At 40.7% G+C, this 20,761-nt stretch overlaps 1 protein-coding gene and 1 long non-coding RNA gene across 5 annotated transcripts in view; one reads left to right on the top strand and one right to left on the bottom strand.

The window, feature by feature from the left end:
- ZEB1 (zinc finger E-box binding homeobox 1) overlaps positions 1-4,841 on the bottom strand; it is a 192,440-nt gene extending 187,599 nt beyond the window's left edge. For 2 of the 4 annotated variants that reach the window (XM_074193095.1, XM_074193104.1), the window contains exon 1: positions 4,754-4,840. In XM_074193095.1, coding sequence (XP_074049196.1) covers positions 4,754-4,811 — 58 coding nt within the window. In that variant the 5' untranslated portion in view covers positions 4,812-4,840. Of the gene's footprint in view, positions 1-4,753 lie in introns of all 4 variants that reach the window. The other 2 variants (XM_074193096.1, XM_074193103.1) reach the window with 2 other exon arrangements.
- The window catches only part of LOC141492621 (uncharacterized), a 61,882-nt gene continuing 45,422 nt past the window's right edge, over positions 4,302-20,761 (top strand). The window contains exon 1 of the long non-coding RNA XR_012469989.1: positions 4,302-4,419. This is a non-coding gene — a long non-coding RNA (uncharacterized LOC141492621). The remainder of the gene's footprint in view (positions 4,420-20,761) is intronic.

The raw sequence follows: 20,761 nt of genomic DNA, 5'->3' as shown, positions 1-20,761 counted from the left end.
TGATTATGAATTATTTAACAAAAATGAATGCATAAGAAACAAAAAGGTAACTAATATCTCACATGAACAATCACAAATACTATATCCTGGTACAAATAATAATGCTACACAGATAAAATCTATCAACTTTGATAGTGTAAAAGCATAGAAAGTCTAACTCTCTGAATCCATGTTACAATGACATAAGCCCTCTGGTTTGGGTTCAAATCTTCATCTGATGCAGAAAACCTTGGGTGACCTGAAATAGGTCCCCTTCACCTCCCTGGGACTCCATGTCCTCGGTTGTCAAATGAGGAGGTTAGTCTGACTGTCCTCAGAGGTCTCTTCCAGTCCTAGATCTCTGGTTCCATGAATCAGCAAAACTCAGGCTCCTACTTCTACCTGGTCTTGAAATTCCAGATCAAGGTTTCAATGGTGTATATACTTAGATGTTCCGATATTCTCTTTTTAAATGGAACCCTTCAAAAGAAACCCAGAGGCTCCCACAAAGCAGCTGTCCTGTCTGCCGCCCAGTCCTGGCAGAGACCATCTTGGGCAGCATCCTCTAGAGAGGAGAATGGACCACTATCTGCCTTGACAGTGGCTCCAGTGCCTCTAGGCTCAGTGGCCCCAGGGCCTGAAGACTAGCACAACAAGATTTCTTACCTCCCTGGGTTCTAAGGCTGGGTTCTAAGTTAGAAGATGGGAGCCTGATCACTGGAGATCACACTCATGAAATTTCCCCACTGGCTGCTTGGAGGGTTCTTACCTCCCCCATTACAGAGGGCATGCTCCTTGACAGCTGTGCTACAGACATCTCCAGTGTTTAACTCAGGGCTATCTGCATAGTAATCATTTAATAAATGCATTTTCATCCAGTTGTTCTATAAATTTAAGGTTAATGACAGTTCCAAGTTTAAATCCTTAGTAATTATTATGTTTCCACTTTTATTTTATACTTCTATTTTACACATTGAGAACACAAATGTTTCACATCAAATCACACCATAGACCAGAGTGATGTAAAATGAGCAAAGCCCGTGTTTGGAGATGGTAGTTTCATCAAGTACCTTAACCTTTTTCAGGGAACTCTTCTTCAGCACTGTGGAGTCCTAGGGGGCAGATCTACATCCAACACCTGCAGAGATGCTTTCTACTACCTCTAGTACAAATCAGCACACAAAGCAGTGGAGGAGTCACTGAGGCAATCCCACACCACAGGGCATTCCTGCTTACATCTGGCTCCCTCACATGTTGGGGTGTGATTAATACAGGAAAGGTTAAAAAAATCCAATAAAAAAGCATAAGCATAATAATAAATAATGCACTGCTCATGAGCATCTTTTTGGCAAGATGGCACATAGCAACAGTTGATCAAAATGGGAAGGAAAAAGGAGGACTGGTCCAAACCACATTAAATAATGTGCATCAGTGAGAGGTGGGTCTCACTTTTTAAAATTATTTGAAATTTTACTTTCTGCTAAAAGGAATGCTATTTTTACAAAGTAATACATTTCATTAGTTAAAGAAAAAAGTGTGATCAGCACCATCACAATTCTTGTAGGCTTTTGATATTTATAAGAAGGCCAAGTTTAAGAAATGCCATGACGAACCAATGATAAAGGCCTACACTATTTATATGATGATATACTAAGAAAAAAATATGTAATAACAAAAATCGTTTCATGGTATCAAGTTTTCATGTTTCTCTTAAGATAAAAAAGGTGTTAACTGTCACTTTTTATCAAAAGTGTTAGTATACTTGACACATTGTTACAATAATTGGGCAACAGAAATTTCTAAACATTCAAACTAAATTATAAGCTTAAAAAAAGAATTTAGTACTGTATTTATAAGACTGATGAAAGAGCCAAAGTACAAGGAGAGTTATTTGTAGTGGTGCAAACCTGAGATTCCATTAACCCACCGAACAATTAGAAAGGAAGCCCCATTCTGGTGCATGTAAATGGACAAGTGCTAGAAAACACTATTGCCTTGAGCACTGAGGATAATATAGCCAGCAGGTGTTCAAACAGAACTTGAATTCAGACCTTTCTGAGCCTTTTATTCTCTCTACCACACTGTCACTGCAGTTACTTTCTTTAAACAACACATGCATTTTAAAAACTCTAATTTCAATTTTTATGTAGAACTGTATGGGATCCAGAACAGTACTTCTTTTCGTTTGGCAATTTAATTTCATGGAAAACATCACCCCTGATTGGTGGGGTGGGGGTGGGTGGGAATGAGGAGAGGATCATGAAAAGGACAAAGTATCACAGGACAAGCAAAGAAGAACAAAAATGAGAGCATTCTTAAATGATTAATGTCAAGAGTCAACTGGTAAAACTTTAAGGTTAATGTAACTGTCATAAAATCTCCATTTACTTTTTAGAGAAAGATATAGGAATAATTTTAAAAGTTCTATTATTCTTTACTTCAAGGATTAGAATAAATCCCTGTAAAGAAAAAAAAAATCCCAGTGGAGATGCTACTTTGTTACCATTATATTATTAGAATTTTCATATGAGATTTCATGTTTGCTCTCCTTCAAATGTAATTAAATATAGCCACTATTAAAAATGGAAAGTCATTAAGTCTTCAAGCCCGGCTCCCAACACACACACACACACACACACACACATACACACAAACACAAACGCAGCCCTTCACCAGTATACAAGATAAAGGAAAACTAAGAATCAGGCTAGGCCTTTTAGGGATAGTTTGGCTCATCTGACATTTTAAGGTAAAGATGACGCGGTCTGAAAACATTTCCATCTACATTTCAAGTGTTATGTCTGTTCTTCCAAACTAGCACAGTGTGAAATAATTTCACAAAAATGACAACACTAAAGGCTTCAAACACGGCAGGAGGCAAGGCAGGGTGCTGGCGGAGCAGGACAGCGGCTCTCTTTTGTTAGCATCCTCTGCTGGCGGCTCCCACAGGCAGCACGCAGTGCCCGAGCACACGCACGCACCTTCCCCTGGTGAATGCCCGAGAATGACGGGCACAAGTGCCGGGAGCCGACTGCTCCGAGACAGCGGGGTGGGAGCGGCGCGAGCCGGGAGCAGCTCCGCGGGGTCCGCACGGCCAGGCGCGCGCCGTGCCCAGCGCCATCGGGGGCAGGTCCAGCCCGGCTCCATCAGGGCCGACGCGGGGCGCTGACCGCCCGGCCGTGCCCGGCTGCGCCCGGCCGTGCCCCGCTCCGCCCGGCCGTGCCCGGCTGCGCCCGGCCGTGCCCCGCTCCGCCCGGCCGTGCCCCGCTGCGCCCGGCCGTGCCCCGCTCCGCCCTGCGGGCCGGCGGCCGCGGCGCTGCCCAGCTGTCCGGGCAGCAGCCTGCGGGCCCGGGCCCGGCTCGCACCCCGGAGGCGGAGCGGCCGCGGTCCGCCGGCTGCGGGGGAGGCCCGGGCAGGCTCCGGGGCAGACGCCGCCGCCGCACGCCCCCCCCCCCCCGGGCCCGCGGGCCGCCCCGCCGCCGCTGCCGGCGCCTCCCGCACGGCTGCGTGGCTGCGCGGTGTCCGCCCGCGCCCGGCTCCGCGCACCCTGGGCCGGGCCCGGGCCGGGGGCGGCACCTGCGCCCCCGCGGGCACCTTTTGTCTCCCGGGCGGGGCGGCACAAAGGCGGCGGCGGCCCCGCGCGCGCCCCGGGCCCCTCTTTGTGCCTACCTGCCCGGGCTGCCATCGGCCGCGGCGCTCCGGAGCCGGCCCGGCCCCCGCGGCTCGCCCCGACCCCGGCGCACGGCCGCTCCCCGCCGGCTCATCTGTTGCTGCGCGGCGGCGCGGGGCCTCCGAGGACGCCGAGCGCGGCCGCCCGCTCCCCCCGCGCAGGTAAACATGTTGACGGCGGCCGCACAGGCGCCGCGGCTCCGGCTCACATGTCACACACATGTCGTCAGCGCCGACGAGAGCCCCTTCCCCGGGCGCCGCGCCGCCCCGCCGCCCCGGCCCGGCCCCCGCGTCCCGGCCCCGGCCCCGGCCCCGCACCCCGGCCCCGGCCCCGGCCCCGCGCCGCCGCCACGCAACTTTACCGCGCAACTTGGCCGCCGCTTCCCCGGGGCCGAGCCGCGCTCCGGGGTTCCGCCCGCCGCCGGGGCCGCGGCAAAGTTCCCGGGCTCGGGCTCGGGCTCGGGCGCCGCCGCCCCCACGTGCCCCCCGCGGCCCGGCCCCGGCCCGGCCCGGGAACTTGCCCGACGGCCGCGGGCACCACCCAGGGCGGCCTCCCCGCGCGCCCGCGCCGCGCCGCGGCACAAGTTGGGGCGCCCCGCGCAGCCCCCGCCCGGCCCGACGGCCCCGGGGGCGCGGGGGACAACTTTGTCCCGGGGGCCGCGGGGGCGCGTGCGGGCAGCGGGGGTGCGCGGGGCCCCGGCGCCCCCGCCCGGCCCGGGCTGCGGCGGCTAACGGTCCGGGCGGCGGCGCCGCTAGGCGGAGAGGCGCCAGGTAAGAGCCGAGTAACGGTCCGTGCGGGCGGCTCGGGGGCGGGGGCCGGGCCGGGCCGGGGCCGGGGCCGGGGCAGGGGCAGGGGCCGGGGCCGGGCCGGGCCGGGCTGGGCTCGGCCCCGCTCCGCTCCGCTCCGCTCCGCTCGGCCCGGCCCGGCTCCGGGCGGCGGCGGGGGCTCCCAGCACTACTTTCTACTTTGCCACTCCACTTTCCCGTCCGTCGCCCCGCGGCCCCCCGGCCCGGCCCGGCCCGGCTCCCCCTGCCCGGCCCGGCGCGCCCCGGCCGCCCGGCTCGCCCCGGCCCCGCCGCCCCCCGGGCCGGCCCGCCGACTCACCGTTATTGCGCCGCGGGTTCGCCTGCTTTCTGCGCTTACACCTGGGGCCATCCGCCATGATCCTCTCGCTTGTGTCTAAATGCTCGAGTCACCTCCTCCCCCTCCCTCCCCCTCCCCCCCACCCCTCCGCCTCCACCCTCCCTCCCTCCCTCCCTCCCTCCCTCCCCGGCTCCCCACCGCACCTGGTTTACGACACTCGCGGCTTTACGACATCACCTTCCCTACACCTAGAGGCGCTCGCTCTACGACCGGAACGTCGTTGCTAGGGCGCGGGCGGTGCGCGGCGCGGCCGGGCCGGGGGGCAGCGCCCCCTCAGGTGCCCGGGGGGGGGGCGGGGAGCGGGCCCCGGGCCGGGCGAGGTAAAGCGCGGGCGGCCGCGGCGGGGAAGGTGGGCCCGGAGCCCCGCGTGGCCGCCGCAGGGAGGCGGGAGCTCACCTGCGGGGCCTTCCGGCCCCTCCCCCGCCCTCGGGCCGGACCGGGGGCCCCCGGGCCGCGGAGCCGCGAGCGGGGCGGACGGAGCCGGCCGGGCCCCGGAGCTGGCAGCGCTGCCAGGGCCAGCCTCGGCGGCGGCCGCCCCCTCCGCCCGCGGAAATGGCCCGAACGCGCCCGCACTGAAGTGGCACAGATTCTCTAAGGAACTCCGGAGCCTGCCTGGAAACGAAGAAAATTAAAGGCTAGGGACGTTAAATGAGATGCAGAACCTTTAAGAAGGGGCGGCTAGGTGGCGCAGTGGTAGAGCCCCGGCCCCGCACGCAGCAGGACCTGGGTTCAAATCCGGCGAGCCGCGCGGCCTTGGGCAAGCCGCTGAACCCCGTTTACCTTGCCAAAAAAACCTAAAACACAAAATCAGACGGATAATGTTCGCTGTCAGAAAGCTCAATTCTGTTCGTAAACGACAGTCCTGTTTCTTGTCCGTATTTTGGTTTGTTTCTCTTAGAAAAGCATATGTACTATTTAGCAATGGTCACGGTGCGACTCAGAACGAATAAAATTCGTATTCTGCCCCAGACATTGATCCCTCCTGTCAGTCAGCACCTGCCCACCATACCGCCCCTCTTCTCAGGGCCTCCGGGGGCTCTGACTTGCAGTTTATACTATTAAGTTTGCTGACTCTCCTTCCAATTAACTACCCTTCTCTGCACTACATGCCTGGAAGTATCCGGGATACTCTATGGAGCCATTTCTCCTTTGAACTGGCATTCTGAAGTTTTCCTTCTTGAATCTTTGCCACACCCACCCCAATCCTTTATCCCTCTCACCTTATGTGTTTTCGAATCTTAGAATACTGTATATTCCACTTAAACGCATAAAGAGGGATATTGCTGTAGAGCATTTTCAGTTTTACAAAGCACTTTTCTTAGAACATCTCTTTGGTGCAAATAGCACATTCCCCCATTTTATGAATGAAGAAATAGACTTCCAGAGGGGAGAAATGATTCGGCCAGAGTCACATAGCTAGCGTCAGCATCAGGACGGGGACCCAAGTCTTCTGAATCGGGGACTTGTTTGTTCCTGTCTCACTACTTCTCAGGATTGCTGCCAGGGGCACCAGGAAGGAGTGACTCCAGACTTTGTCTCTATGGCCTTCCCTTTGCCTCCTCTTCTCAAGCTGCCCCCCCACTTAGCATCTCAGGGTACAGTTGTAGAATATTAATGTTCAGTAACTTTGGGGGAAACAGAATAAAGTTTCCTTTTTATCTCTTCTAAACCATCAGTTCTTTACAGGCAATCTCCAATTATACGTAGGGACATATAGAAACATGATCATTGACAAGGTATATATATATATATATATATATATATATATGTGTGTGTGTGTGTGTGTGTATATATATATATGTATATGTATGTATGTATACAGATCGACTGGTGGTCCTTTCTCACAAAGAATTCTGAGCTGTGTAAGGACAGTAATCTTACTTTTTTGTTAGATTTCCATGGTGCACATGTTTTGTGTTAGTAAATACCAGCTCTGATCATATTTCATTTGCATAATACCGTTTTTATTCATAATATATGCTTTGGATAATTTTTCCTGTTGCCTCTGTTGGTGTAGAGAACATCGCCTCCTTGTACTTCATCCTAACAAGACCTTGGAAATATCCTCTCACATATCCTTTACAGAGGAGCTGCCCTTCATTTTAGAAGCTCTCACAAAATCAGAGGTGAAAAGGGTACTTTACTTAACTCCACAGCTTCAATTCACAGATGCATAAACTGTGGCTCATAGAGCCCAGCTGACTTGTCCATGATTGCACAAGTCATACATATCGGGGCTTTGACTTGAGCCTCTACATCTTCTAGCTCCAAATCCAGTGTCCTTCATATGTCTTGACTACACAACACTCAGCTTTTCCATTATCTCTCATTTTTGCTGTATGTACAGTTGGAAAAAAATGGCGGGTTATTTTCTGAATGCTATCCCAAATTCTTGCATAGAGGTACAGGTATAGGGAGAAGCCTAGCTAAAACTTACTTTGCCTCTTCATACCTGATAAAAAGTTTTCAGTGTTTCAAAATTAGTATATATCACGCAGGTGGAGGGGGGTGGGGTAGATAGCAAAATGACCTTAAGACAATCTGAATAAAACATTTTTTGTAATACCCATTTATTGGTCGCAAAATCTTTAAAATCTAGTATTAACAAAAAAATCTAATGGGCCACTTCCCTATGTATTATTCTTATTCCTCAGTTTTGATATTTCATTTTTCCATTTTATATATGTCACCAGTAGCTGAAATTAGAAATGTTAATATTTTTTACAGTATGTCTCATAAAGGAAAAGATTGGTTACACTGATGATCAGATCAATCAATTTGTATCATTGTAGAATTGAATATGCAATGTATTGATAGTGCAGAGTTGATGAAGCTTTGGTATGCTATCCCCACACTCAAAGAATTTTTAAGTTCCCATCCAGCCTACTGCTTTCCTCCCTACTCCCCCTTCCAGTATCACAAGCAAAAGCCCTTGTGTCATGGTATCATCAATAGGAAGATTCTGCATGCAATGGACCATTAAAAGAAACCTGAAAATGAGGAACAGTGAAGGTAAGTTGTCTGTTCTAAGAACCCGGATCAGCTCCTACTCTCCCAGTAATACCTTCCAAGAACAAGCATTTCTCCCCAACATCATGTGGAATTGTAGTGGTGGTGGTTGTTTTTATAGGATCATATAATAAAAGCAAAAAGGAGACTTCATAGGTCATGTCGAACAACTTACCCTTATTTTAAAGATGAGGAAATTCATTCCCAGAATGTCTGTGACATGCAAAGAAGCAGAGCTGATAAATGATAAAGCTGAAATTTTAAAGCAGTTCTTTGCAAATTTGATACTCTTCCTTTATACCATATTGAAACTAAATGTTATTTGTTAGTGGATAGCAAATGAGCTAAAGTATGAACCTTTCGTAGACCTCTTTTTAAGACCATATACAATTTATATATACTATCAGAATACTATTTATAGGCTATTTTAAAATGAGTACAAAATAATCTCCACCAAATCACAATTTATATTTTATTTTATTTTGGGGGGGAGGGTTGCAAGGCAAATGGAGTTTAGTGGCTTGCCCAAGGCCACATAGCTAGGTAATTATTAAGTGTCTGAGGCCGGATTTGAACTCAAGTACTCCTGACTCCAGGGCAGGGCTCTATCCATTGTGCCACCTAGCTGCCCCCACAATTTATATTTTAAATGGAATATTTCCCAAAAATGCTATCTTAGAAGGTAGATTTATAACATTTTCTCTATTAATATTACTTATTAACAAGGCTAAGATTTTATTTTCTACTATCTAAAATGAAATTATATTTCTTCAGAAAGAGAAAGATCTTTTTTTTTTCTTTTTGGCATGTTCTGGGTATATTACACAAATCATAGTCTGAAGATACATGGTTCATGCCACTTTTGCCTCAATGTTCTGCTATCCTTTCTGACTTTACACTATCAGCTGGCTGTTTCTGTTATCTGTGATGAGTCCTTTGATTTCCAGTCCTTCCCTCTCAGTTTTCTCTTGGTTCATATAATGAACTTCTTGGAGCACAGTTAAGTTGTATGCATATTAAGTATTGCAAGTATAGATTTTAAATATTATATTCCACTTATGGCCAAGGAGAAAATTGATAAGAAGCAATTCATCAGAGGCAACTTCGTGCAAATAGCTTCATAGACTTTCCAAAGTCTGGCATTCAATATTTTTTGTCCTATAAGGCTCTTACTTTTATTCCTTTGCTATTACTTAGGCAAAGATACCATCAAGTCCCTTCATCATATTATTCCCCCTTTATTATTTTTTTCATTGTTTTGTCCTGTGTCTGGAATACCTCTTCTCAGCTTGTCAAGCTTCTTTCCTTGCTGTGTTCAAGAATTTGAAATCTTCCTGTTCTCTTAAGTACTTCCCTCCTTCACATAAAAGTAGAAGGTAAATTGGTCATGTATTGCTATTTCTATTACATTTTAAATTGAATTAATATTTGAATATAATATGAACACTGAATTCTGTTCAGTACATACTTACTGAATGCTTAAGTATTTACATTCTAAAGGATCTCGAGGTTGATGAAATGTTACAGGTAAGAAACATCCAGAACCCCCTCATTGCATTCTATTATTACTAAGAGATTCTATGGTACAGGAATTTTTTTATAGGTAATTCCTCTGACATGTTTGTTTACATGGTTTTCTGTTTCAGATTATAGGCTCCTAAAAGGCATTCACTATATATATTATATATTGTGTATCTTTTATTCACTACGCAGGTTTGCAGGGGAATTTAAAAGATGACAGTGATGGAATACTGACATTTCCATCATTTGGTATATAATAATGTAAAAGATTACCCAAGCTAAAAGTCATCTTAGCTTTGACTGATCCCTAGAATATGTACCTGTACCAACTCACATTGCAACTCTTCTATTATTTAGCAAATGGTCTTAAGAAATTACTGTGACTGAAAAATTCATCATCTTATGGCCCACCTGTTGATGGGGTTCTTTGAATTCAGTTTAAGATAATAATCCAATAATAAAAATGCAGTCCTTCACAGGGCCAAAAATATGTTCAGTTTGAGTAATGTTGTAAAGCTGCTACCTTGTCATATAAGTTTTAAATAGGCATGAATATATCTTATTTATAGATGAGTTATTAGAATGCCTTCCAATATATATATATATATATACATATAAAAACTAAAATCGAATTGCATGTATAGAGAATGCTTTTATTTAGTATAGATCATCAAAATAAACTTAAACCTGTAAGATATTTTGTTCTTATAAAAATATTAACCACACATTGAGTATTTTAATTATTCAAACTATTTTTATTACATGAATTTATATAATCTTTTAAAAAGTTACTGGGCTTGCTACTTTTAATTTTTAATGTAACTCATTTACACAGTAACTGAATTCACTACTAATGGCTTTTTCAAACTCTTTGTTTCCCCTTATTCTGCTCTATTTTATTTTTAGTTGTTTTTACTTATTTATAATTAGCTTTAGTGTCAGCGAATAATTATAAAGTTTTTACTAACAAAATATACATCTCAATTAAGTAACATTTGGTTTCCTAGAGGATATTACATGCAGATTCATCTTATCAGATAACAGTGGATGGAATAATGGATTTAGTGTCCAGAATAGGTGTAAAAAGTAAATATAACAATTTACCTTAAAGGGAGTGGCAGTGACAGAGCAGTAAAGATTTGTTTTTTAGTTTTTGGTTTTTTTTTAGGTTTTTTTTTTTTGCAAGGCAATGGGTTAAGTGGCTTGCCCAAGGCCACACAGCTAGGTAATTATTACATGTCTGAGGCTGGATTTGGACTCGGGTACTCCTGACTCCAGGGCCCGTGCTCTATCCACTGTGCCACCTAGCCTCCCCTCAGTAAAGATTTTTTTAAGAGCCTTTTAAAAATAAATTTTTTTCTGATTAATAAAGAACATATTACAAGGAAAAATGAGAACAGATATAAGATGTGGCTCACACACCAGAAATTATAAGATCATAATACAGGGTTCTTAGAAAACTAAATCATTAATGGTCACAGGATATGAGTAGGCTCTTTTGAGAGGAAGAAATCTAAGCTATCAGTAAACGCATGCAAATAAACCCCCAAATTCCAGATCCTAAGAATTAGAGAATTAAAATGAAAGCAACTCTGAGGTTCTACTTCATATCCATCAGATTGGCAAAAATGATAAATGGTGGGATTGTAAGAAAATAAATTAATCGATGAGGCTGTGAATTAGTCCATTCTAGAAAGTAAGTTGTAACTGTAGCCCGAAAGTGAAAAAGTTTCTCTTAATTTCAGTGATAACACATTAGACCTATAGCCCAAAGTAAGACGGTTTCTCTCTCTCTCTCTCTCTCTCTCTCTCTCAAAATTGGAAATTAATGGAGTGCCTGCCACTTGAAGGACGCCTGAACAAATAAGTTATATGAATTGGTGGAATACTATTCTACTTTAAGATTTGATGAAGGAAACAGTTTCAGAGAAACCTAGGAATACTTGAATGAGCTAATGCAGAGTGAAGTAGAACTAGGAAAGCAATTTCTACAGTAACATTAACACTGTAAAGACAAATTTTTGCAAAACTTCAGAACTCTGATCAATGCAGTGACCAATGTTTCAAAGGATTCATGATGAAACTTGCAATTCTGGCAGAAAAATAATGGACTCAAAATGCAACAATGGCATAAATTTTTTAGATGATTTATTTGGGATTTTGTTTTGCTTTATTCAGATTACAGGAGTTTTTCTTTTTTCAATGAGGTGGATTTTAATTAAAAGAATAAAATTAAATGATATTTTTGGTGTTTTTTTTAGGTTTTTGCTAGGCAAACAGGGTTAAGTGACTTGCCCAAGGCCATATAGCTAGGTAATTATTAAGTGTCTGAGGCTGGATTTGAACTCAGGTACTCCTGGCTCTAGAGCCGGTATTCTATTCACTGCACCACCTAGCTGCCCCTAAAATTAAATAATGAAAACCATATCATAATGCTTATTTTAAATGTTTGGAAGATGGTTCTGTGTAATTTAGCATTTTTGCAATGTACTTGAGTTCTTGAGATTCATGAACGCATCCCATTTACACTGAGCAAAAAATGAAAAAAAAACAACCCAAAAAACTCCTTTAAATGATAGGCTTCTCTGAATTTAACTTGGTTCAATTATTCACATGACAGATAGTCAGGAATTGTAAGTAGTCAAGATATATCCTATGACTTGCTGGTTTTTCTCTTGTTTTTATTTTAGCCTCAGGAAAAAAATATAGCTCATCCTTGTTGATTATAGTGAATTATTTAAAAGGTAACCAGAAAATGATGTCCAAAGACTATCCTTTGTGCAAAATCTATGGACCCCTTTTCAGAATATTTTTAAATTCATTGTCGAATACATAGGATTACAAAGGAAATGAATTATGTTATTGTTACAAAAAAATAATTTTAAAATAAGTTCACAAACCCCAGGTAAGAACCCCTGCCATAGACAGGCCCTACAATTCCAGTACTATGAGGAGCCAGCCAAAATGAAATAGAGCTGGTGAGATGTGGAATGCATGGATTCCACAAGTGATGGCCCACTTGTAAATGATCCATTCTCAAAGCTGACTCCTAGGTTGAAAACAGGAACTGAAATACAGAAATCTAACCCGCAGGCTTTGGGTATCCTCTGGAACTCTCCTAATTAAAAAAATAGTGCCTTTCCAGCCTTTGTGTGAGTACTGGTCTAAGACAGCTATATAAATTGCCACAGTATTTCAGGAAAATATATGTATAGTTAAATAGTTTTATTTCTCTAGAAAAGAAACTTTAACCTAGGTGTAAATATAATTGAGTTGAAAATAAATACCTCAAAGAGAACATTGGAGAGTTACATGGTGGGTGCTGAGCATATTGCATCATAACAAATGAGGAACTTCAAAGAACTGGAATAAAAAATGACATAGAGGAAATACACGATGAAAAAAAAGATAATCTTGTCATGTGTCAAAGTATTGATGGGCGAACAACCTACATGTTCCACTGGTAGTATGGTGATATCAGGAAAAAAAATAAGGAAGGGCCTCCAGCAAGTTGGATGGGCAACTCTGTGGTGAACCTATGAGAGAACATGAACAGGAATTGCACAGGCTTAATGAGCAAAGATCTGTTATAATCTATCTTTTTTGAAGGAACAGTCAGATGTCACATCCATTTTAAGCAAAAGTATAACTACATTTATAGTCTTCTTCCAAAAATAACTGTCTAAATTATATTTTTTGTTTTTAATACTTCATCTTTATAGAATGTTGACCAAATGGAAAAATTATCAACCTGCAGTAATTTTATTTTATTTTCAAATCACTGGAATTTTGGAAATATCAAGACATTCCCCCACTGATCTAGTCCTTATGAAAAAGGAAAATTTTCAATTAGACTTACCAAGACTATGATCTAAAAACATAAATTACATCATATGCAATCACAGCTGGTTTCTCTAAGTTATTCTGTCTCATGACAGTGACACCACTCAAGAGTGAAACGGGGTGGTTGCTCTACATGGCATCAGATTATAAATAGACCCTAAACCCTTTATCTCTAGCTTCTCTTTAACAATGTTATAGACTTAGGATCCCCGAATTCATCTAAATTCTGGTCAAAATCATATTTTCAACCTATTACTACTTTTAGAGGTAGAGGAGTAAAATGTGTGTGAATAAAAATTGGATATATGTCTGAAAACTACCTATTTTCAGAGTACCCCTTAGCTCTGTGAATAAATACATGTTCATAGTCCATAGTTTTTGATTTTGTTTATAAATTTTCCATTGTTTATTTTGTTCTGAAGTATTACAGTTTTTATGTGTTTATGTCTACTTAATTTTTATTCTACTGTTCTGAACTATTATAACAAACTGTAATATCATTTTTTTAAATTGAGAACCTGTTTTATATTTATCATGAGTTCTAATTAAGTAGATTACACTTCCCATTTTATCAGTGAAATCTCAAGAAGCAGATAGTTACTGTTGATTAGAATTTTTATTTACAAGTTTCACATTTGTTTGTTTACCCATCTGAAATATTTTGTTTTTAATATATTTTTGTATTCTATAAAGTCAGAAAATGTGAAGCTCTAGGTATAATTATACAAGGTGAGTTGGGGATGGTACCCAAAATAGATTGAAGGGACTGCCTTAAAAATTGTTCTGACTACATGCTTGGTCAATAGTGACCTATGGTTTATCCATAATGAAATGGAATTATAAAGAACAAGGAAGTCAAGGACTCCGAAGTGACAAATCAGATATATCTAGCTACTGCTCATTTTTTCAAATGAAAGAAATTATCATAGATTAGGGAATTCATATATATATATATATATATATATATTCATAAACTTTGTGTTATTTCATAGTTTTGAATTTAAAGAAAAACTTCAAAATGCCAGCCACATTTCGACTCATTTATGGCAATTTATTTTAGCACAACTTCTTTCTGTCATCCTACACACTTCAGAGAAGTGTGTTCATTATGGAAACAAATTTTTATGTTAAAACATTAGGAAGATAATGGTTCACATTGCTCTAGGATGTTAAAGGTTTACAACATGCTTGTGCTGAGGTAGATTGTACAAATAGTATTCTCTCCATTTTACATATAAGATTGAAGGTCAAAGATAAGTGATTTATCCAGGGTCACATCATTTTTAAGTTTGTGAGTAGAGATTTCACGCTAAGCCATATACTGTCAGAAGACCTGGGTTCAAGTCTATACTGAGTCACTAGACCACAGCTGTGTAAGTCTAATTCTCAGCCTCTTATCTATAGATCAGGACAAATAATTGGTTCCTGTCTTTGGAAAGTTGTTAGCATCAAATGATAACATCAATGTGTTATGAAAATGTTGTTTTATACAAAATTATATAACTTATAAATATATTCTGATCAAATATGACTTTTAAAAAATAATCAGTTTTTAATGGAGATAAACTAGAGGTTTTCCATTTAGATCAAGAATTAAAGCAAAGGGCATCCATTATCACTATTAATACAGTGGCTGTGACAGATAGACAAGAAGATGAAATTGAGGAAATTCACCTAGGAAAAAGAATCAGAATATTCACTTTTCACAGGTAGGTGATATAGAGTTGGCCAAAAAAAATTAATAATTCCAATAAAGTAGCAGGATATAAAATAAACCCACACTAATTATTAACCTTGCTTTACTTCTCCAACAAAACTGAGCAGAAGAGATTCCATTTAAAATGCTACAGAATATATAAAATATTTTGGAGTTTACCTACTAAGACACACACAGGATCTATATCAATACTATTACAAACATATTTTACAGAAAAACAGTCCTAAATAATTGGAAAGATAAATACTCATAAGTGGGCCATACCAAAATAATAAAAACGACAATATAATATTACGTAAGTTAATTCTGCTTGACACATTCATACCAGACTGTGTTGTAGACATAATAAAATAATTTATCTGGAGGAATAAAAATTTTAAGAATCTCAAGGTAAATAATAAAAAGAGAATGTATTAGGACTAGATCTCAAAACTGTATTAAAAAAGTAAAATTCATCAAAACTATTTGATACTTGTTTAAAAAAAATAGACTGATCCAGCAGGACTGCTGACAGTTTAGGTGCACTATATTCCAAAGCAAATGAACATAGTAGCATAGCAGTTGATAATCTCAAAGGCCTCAATTTATTGGACAAGGTCTATTTTGGGGGCAGCAAGATGGTGCAGTAGATAGGAGGACAGGACCTGAAGTCAGGTAGACCTCAATTCAAATGTGGCCTCAGACATTATGGGGTCAAGTCACTTAACCCTGTTTTCCTCAGCTTCTTCATCTGTCAAAGGATCTGAAGAAGTAAATGGCAAACCACTCCAGAATCTTTACCAAGAAAATCCCAAATGGGGTCACAAAGAATTGGATACAACTAAAATGACAATAACAATGACACTTTGACAAGAATTCCTGGGAAATCTGAAATGCAGTCTGGAAAGAAAGTAAGCTCAGATAAGTATTTCACACCATGTGCTGAGAAAAATTCCAAATGAATAAATGATCTAGATATAAAAATTTTTTTTAAAAATCACATAAGTTAGAGAATGGAAGGAGATAAACTCCACAACTATGAATAGGAAAGAACTCAAAACCAAGAAGATTTAACAAATGATTCTGGTTATATAACATTAAAGGTTTTTGCATCAAGATTATTTCAATTACAATGAGAAGATAGTGAACTGGGAAAAGTAGTAAAGACTGATATCCAGGCTATTCAAATGTTTTAAGAACTGGAACCATTTCCCAATAGATAAATGGTCCAACTGTATGGACAGTTCTCAAAGGAATCTAACCTAAGAACAGCCATGTGAAAAAACTGTTCCAAATCTCTAATAGAGAAATGCAAATTAAAGCAGCCCTGACCTGCTACCTCATTCCCATCAGTTTGACAAAAGGGAAAAAAAAAGTAAGACACTCCTTACCCAAAGGGAAAATGCTGCATGTTGAAGGGGCTGTGGAAAAGCAGACACAGTGTGTCTTTGGGGGAACTAGTAATTCAAACCAGTAAACATTTATTTGGCACCTAGAATATGTTCCAGACACTGTGCTAAAGAAATTTGGGATTCGGTGCCCAAAGGAACTAAACTGCCTACTTTTGACCCAGTAATACCACTACAAGGTCTGTTCTCCAGAAGGATCAAAGAAAGGAAAAGTTCATTAAGTACAAAAATATAGCAGTGTTTTTGTTGTAGCACAAAGAACTGGAAACTAAGGGAGTACCCATAAATTGGAAAAGGGCTGAACAAATAAGATATATGGTTGCAGTTTAATACTTTGTACTTTAAAAAACAATGAGAGAAAAACCCAGCAAGACAGTATGAACTGATACACAGAAAAAAAATTATGCAAAAGCTAATATTATAAGGTTAAGTGACTTGAAAGACTGATGATCAATGCAATTGCTTTGACTCCAGAGTACCAGTAATATAGCACACTACTCACCTCCTGATAGGAGAGGAAATGTGTGGTTTTTGTATATGGCCAATATGGGTATAAGGGTAGGGATTTGTTTCACTATTCCTATCTGATACTAGGGTTTTATTTCAAATTGGGGAATAGTATCTGGGGAACATAGGGAGGGTAGCAATATATTTGATAATAATGTCTGTCCTTCATTCTCAAAGACAACCATGATATCATAGAGATGCCATGACAAGTACACACATTAGATTTGAGTGAGGGGGACTGTGCTGTGTCACCAACCTCACTTTCTCCTCCAGAACCATCTGGGTCTTGTGGTCAGATTTGAATCAGAATGACTGGGGATGGCCCTGGATGTGACACAACTGGGGTTAAGTGACTTGCCCAAGGTCACCCAGTTAGTAAGTGTCAAGTGTCTGAGGCAATGTATTTACCAAAAAAAGATATTCCTGGAGGAGAAAGTGAAGCTGGTGCCTTAGCACGGCATCCCTCACTCAAATCCAATTCACACACCTGTCATGGAGTCACCTCCCAGATGTCATAGTCTTCTTCAAGAACAAAGAACAATGGGTTAGCTAGGTGGCATAGTGGCTAGAACACTGGCTCTGGAGTAAGGGGTTCACTTAACCCTGCCTTGCCAAAAAAAACACCCCAAACTGAAGAACGAATATCACCAGAAAGAAAAAAAAGGTGAAAAGTATTGTTGAATCATTTATTAAAATGAATACATATGAATAGAATGAAGGATAGGAAACAAAAAGGACTGTTTGGGAAATAAAACCAGTTCATATGCAGATTTATAGCATCATTTAGGGCCTGTTTTTCTGTTGTGCTTTGTATATGCAAATGTTTATAATAGTGTTGGTTAAGTACATTTTTTAATTAAAGGATCATCATCTTTTTAGATTATGCATTCTACTTTCCCTTTCTAATAACTTGACCAACTGAAAATTATATTACTATTTAAATTTTGAAAGGAAGTCCATCTCCTTTCCTTTATCTTTCCTTTTCTTACTTTTTAAGTAGAGGTGGTAATAACCAAATAAAATAGGGACCAGGGAAAATGAACAGGAAGGCAGTATAACCTTTGGAGTAATCTTAGAAACTAACTCTAAATAATTTTTCAGTCCCATAACTCAATGAAATTTTTATTCCAACATACCTAGTAAGTTTGTTTTCCAGTAAAGATTGCCTTTAAATTATGCTGTTTTAAACCTGCTTCTAAAATAATATAATTGTGCCATTGGAATGTAAGCACCATGTGAGGAGAGGTTGTTTCTTTATACATGTAGATTGATAGTTTGGGCAGTGCCTGGCACATAAACACATAAATATTTATTGATTGAAATATTTCACCAACATCTGACCGTGTTGCAGGTAGCTAGGTGGCACAGAGGAGAGAGGAAAGATAGGCACTGGTTTGGAGTCAGGAAGGCTGAGTTCAAAGCCCCCTCTTAAATTTATGAGCTGTGCAACTCTGGCTATCGCTCCTAACCTCTGCTGCCTCAGTTTCTGTATCTGTATAAAGGGAATAATAGCAATACCAAAGTGAGATGACAATTGTAAAGTGCTTAGCACAGTGCCTGGCACATGATAAGCACTGTACATTCTAGAATGGTTATTAATGTGGATTATAAAAACGCTTAAGTGGTACATGATTAATTTACTTCTACCTTACATTGTATGATGTCATATGCTATTAAACAGTCAAAACTTCAGATTAAATAATCCTTTTGTTATCTAGCAAAGAGGATTTCTAATATTCCAAATAACTATGGATTCTACTTATCCATTTCACAAAACTACTTCCATTACATATAGCCATTATCCATTTCATATATATCCCATACATCCATAGACTCCAATGTATATCATTCCATATAAAGCACTTTTAATTCTAACTCATTTAGCAAACTAGGTGGAAACAAACTAGTGCCCTGCTTCCAGAGCTGAGTTCAAATTTAGCTTCAAATACTTAATAATTCTTTGACTCTGGGAAATCACTTAATCTTTACTTGCTACCATTTCCTCATCTTGAAATGGGCATATGAGATATTTTAAATATATATACATCATAGACATAACATAAATATATATAATATATATAGCTAATGTATTTGTATGTGCATACACACACACACTTTCATATCTACAAAATTGTCTTGAAATTTATATACATATATTTGTTATTATCAGTCAGTCTTACCTGATTCTTCACACCCCATTTAAGGGTTGTTTTTTTTTAAGCAAAGACATTGGAGTGGTTTACCATTTCCTTCTCCACTTCATTTTTAAAACAGATGAGGAAACAGGCAAAAAGTAAATATCTGAGTCCTCATTTGAACTTAGGTCTTCCTGTCTCCAGACTAATAATCTCTACCCTATACCATGTAACTTCCCCACTTTTCTCTCTCTCTCTCCCTCCCTCCCTCCACATATACATATACATGTGTATGTACAAAAAAGAGAACATCCACAGAATGAGAAATATATGATTACTTTTGAGATTATCAAGTCTTTTATTTTAAATTCTTCCCTGGTTTATGCCTAAAACATTAAAGGCATAGCAAACAAAGAGAAAATATTGTCCAAATTAATTTTTCTTTTTTCTTTTTTTAAAGTAAAATTACAGTATTTTATGTATTACTTTCAAAAATCTACCAAGGTTACATAACAAACCATTAAAATAATCTTTTTTAAAATGAATGTTTTTCTTAGATCTGCTTATCTTGAAATGTTAAAAGGCAATTAATGAGAAGGAAGGATCATGTAAGAGTAGGAGATCTGGACAATCCACTTACCTTAAAAATCAACCTGAATAATTGAGTTTCTTCGAAATTCAAATTTTTAAAAAAATTCCATTCATGTCCTGCATTTTACTTTTATATGAGTTATTAGTGAATCTTGTAACATATATATCACTTTGGTAGCATAACAGTAAGGAACATCATTAACAAAAAAGAAATAAGAATTCAGAAGATGCTTTGGATCAGTTAATTTCCAGGCTTCTTGAGATCAGATACAGTTCATTGCACAGAGAAAATGCTTGATCTTGGGGAAAGATGGTTTTGGAGGTGAGGGTAAAATGAGTTAGTGGCCAATATAGTTCCCCTTACAGTTCAGGAATTTTTGCCTGACTAGGGAAGTACTATTGTAATATATTCCCGTAAATAAAAGAAAGCATTTTTTTTGAGATTTCTTTGTGATAAGGTAGCAAATCACAACCTATGTTTTGATTTTAGGGAAAAACAGTAAAAGCAAAGGAGCTAAATACATGGTAGTTCTACTTAAATTTAAAATATTAGGGAACACAGTTGGCTTAATCTATGCCTTTTTATTTAAATTCAAATTTAATAAACATTAGGCTCCTATAACATGTAATATATAGTATTTAGACACAATTCTCCTGGGGGGAAAAAGTTTATGTGTATACACACAAAAAGTAATTATATAAGTATAAAATATGCCAAAGCCAAGCAAAGATAGCTCTAGATAAAGTTTCATAAGAAATAAAGGGAATACTCACTTTCAACTTCAGAGAATCAAGAAGGCTTCATGGAAGAGACCCTTGAAGGAAAAGTCATCATTAGATAGATACATGGCAGGAGAGCATTCCAGGGGTAGGAGAATGATTTACACAAATGCATCCCAGTGAGAAGATACAGTATGATATGGGGAAACAGAATTTGTGGGGAAAATGAAGTATTTGGAGGAAATTAGAATGGAATGAGGTTGAAAAATGTAGGTTGAAGCTAGATTGATTTTTTTCAGGGGGGGTGGGAAGCACAGAGTGTATAATACTGCTGTGGAGACTGCGGAAGAAGGATTTGCTTTCGGTGCTTGGGTTCAAGTCTTCCTTCTGACACATTGGCACTCTTAAGGGACAGCTGCCTAAGCTAAGACCACATGTTGCAGAGTGAGAAGTGATCTTCATTGATGAAGTTTCCTCACCAAAATTTCACATTTCAAAGTGAAAAACAAGGTTTCTACTTTATCCTATAGTGTAAACA

This window comes from Macrotis lagotis, chromosome 7 (assembly GCF_037893015.1).
Source record: "Macrotis lagotis isolate mMagLag1 chromosome 7, bilby.v1.9.chrom.fasta, whole genome shotgun sequence".
NCBI lineage: Eukaryota > Metazoa > Chordata > Mammalia > Peramelemorphia > Peramelidae > Macrotis > Macrotis lagotis.
The sequence above is the reverse complement of the archived record's forward strand: the minus strand, read 5'-3'. Positions and strand labels throughout refer to the sequence as shown.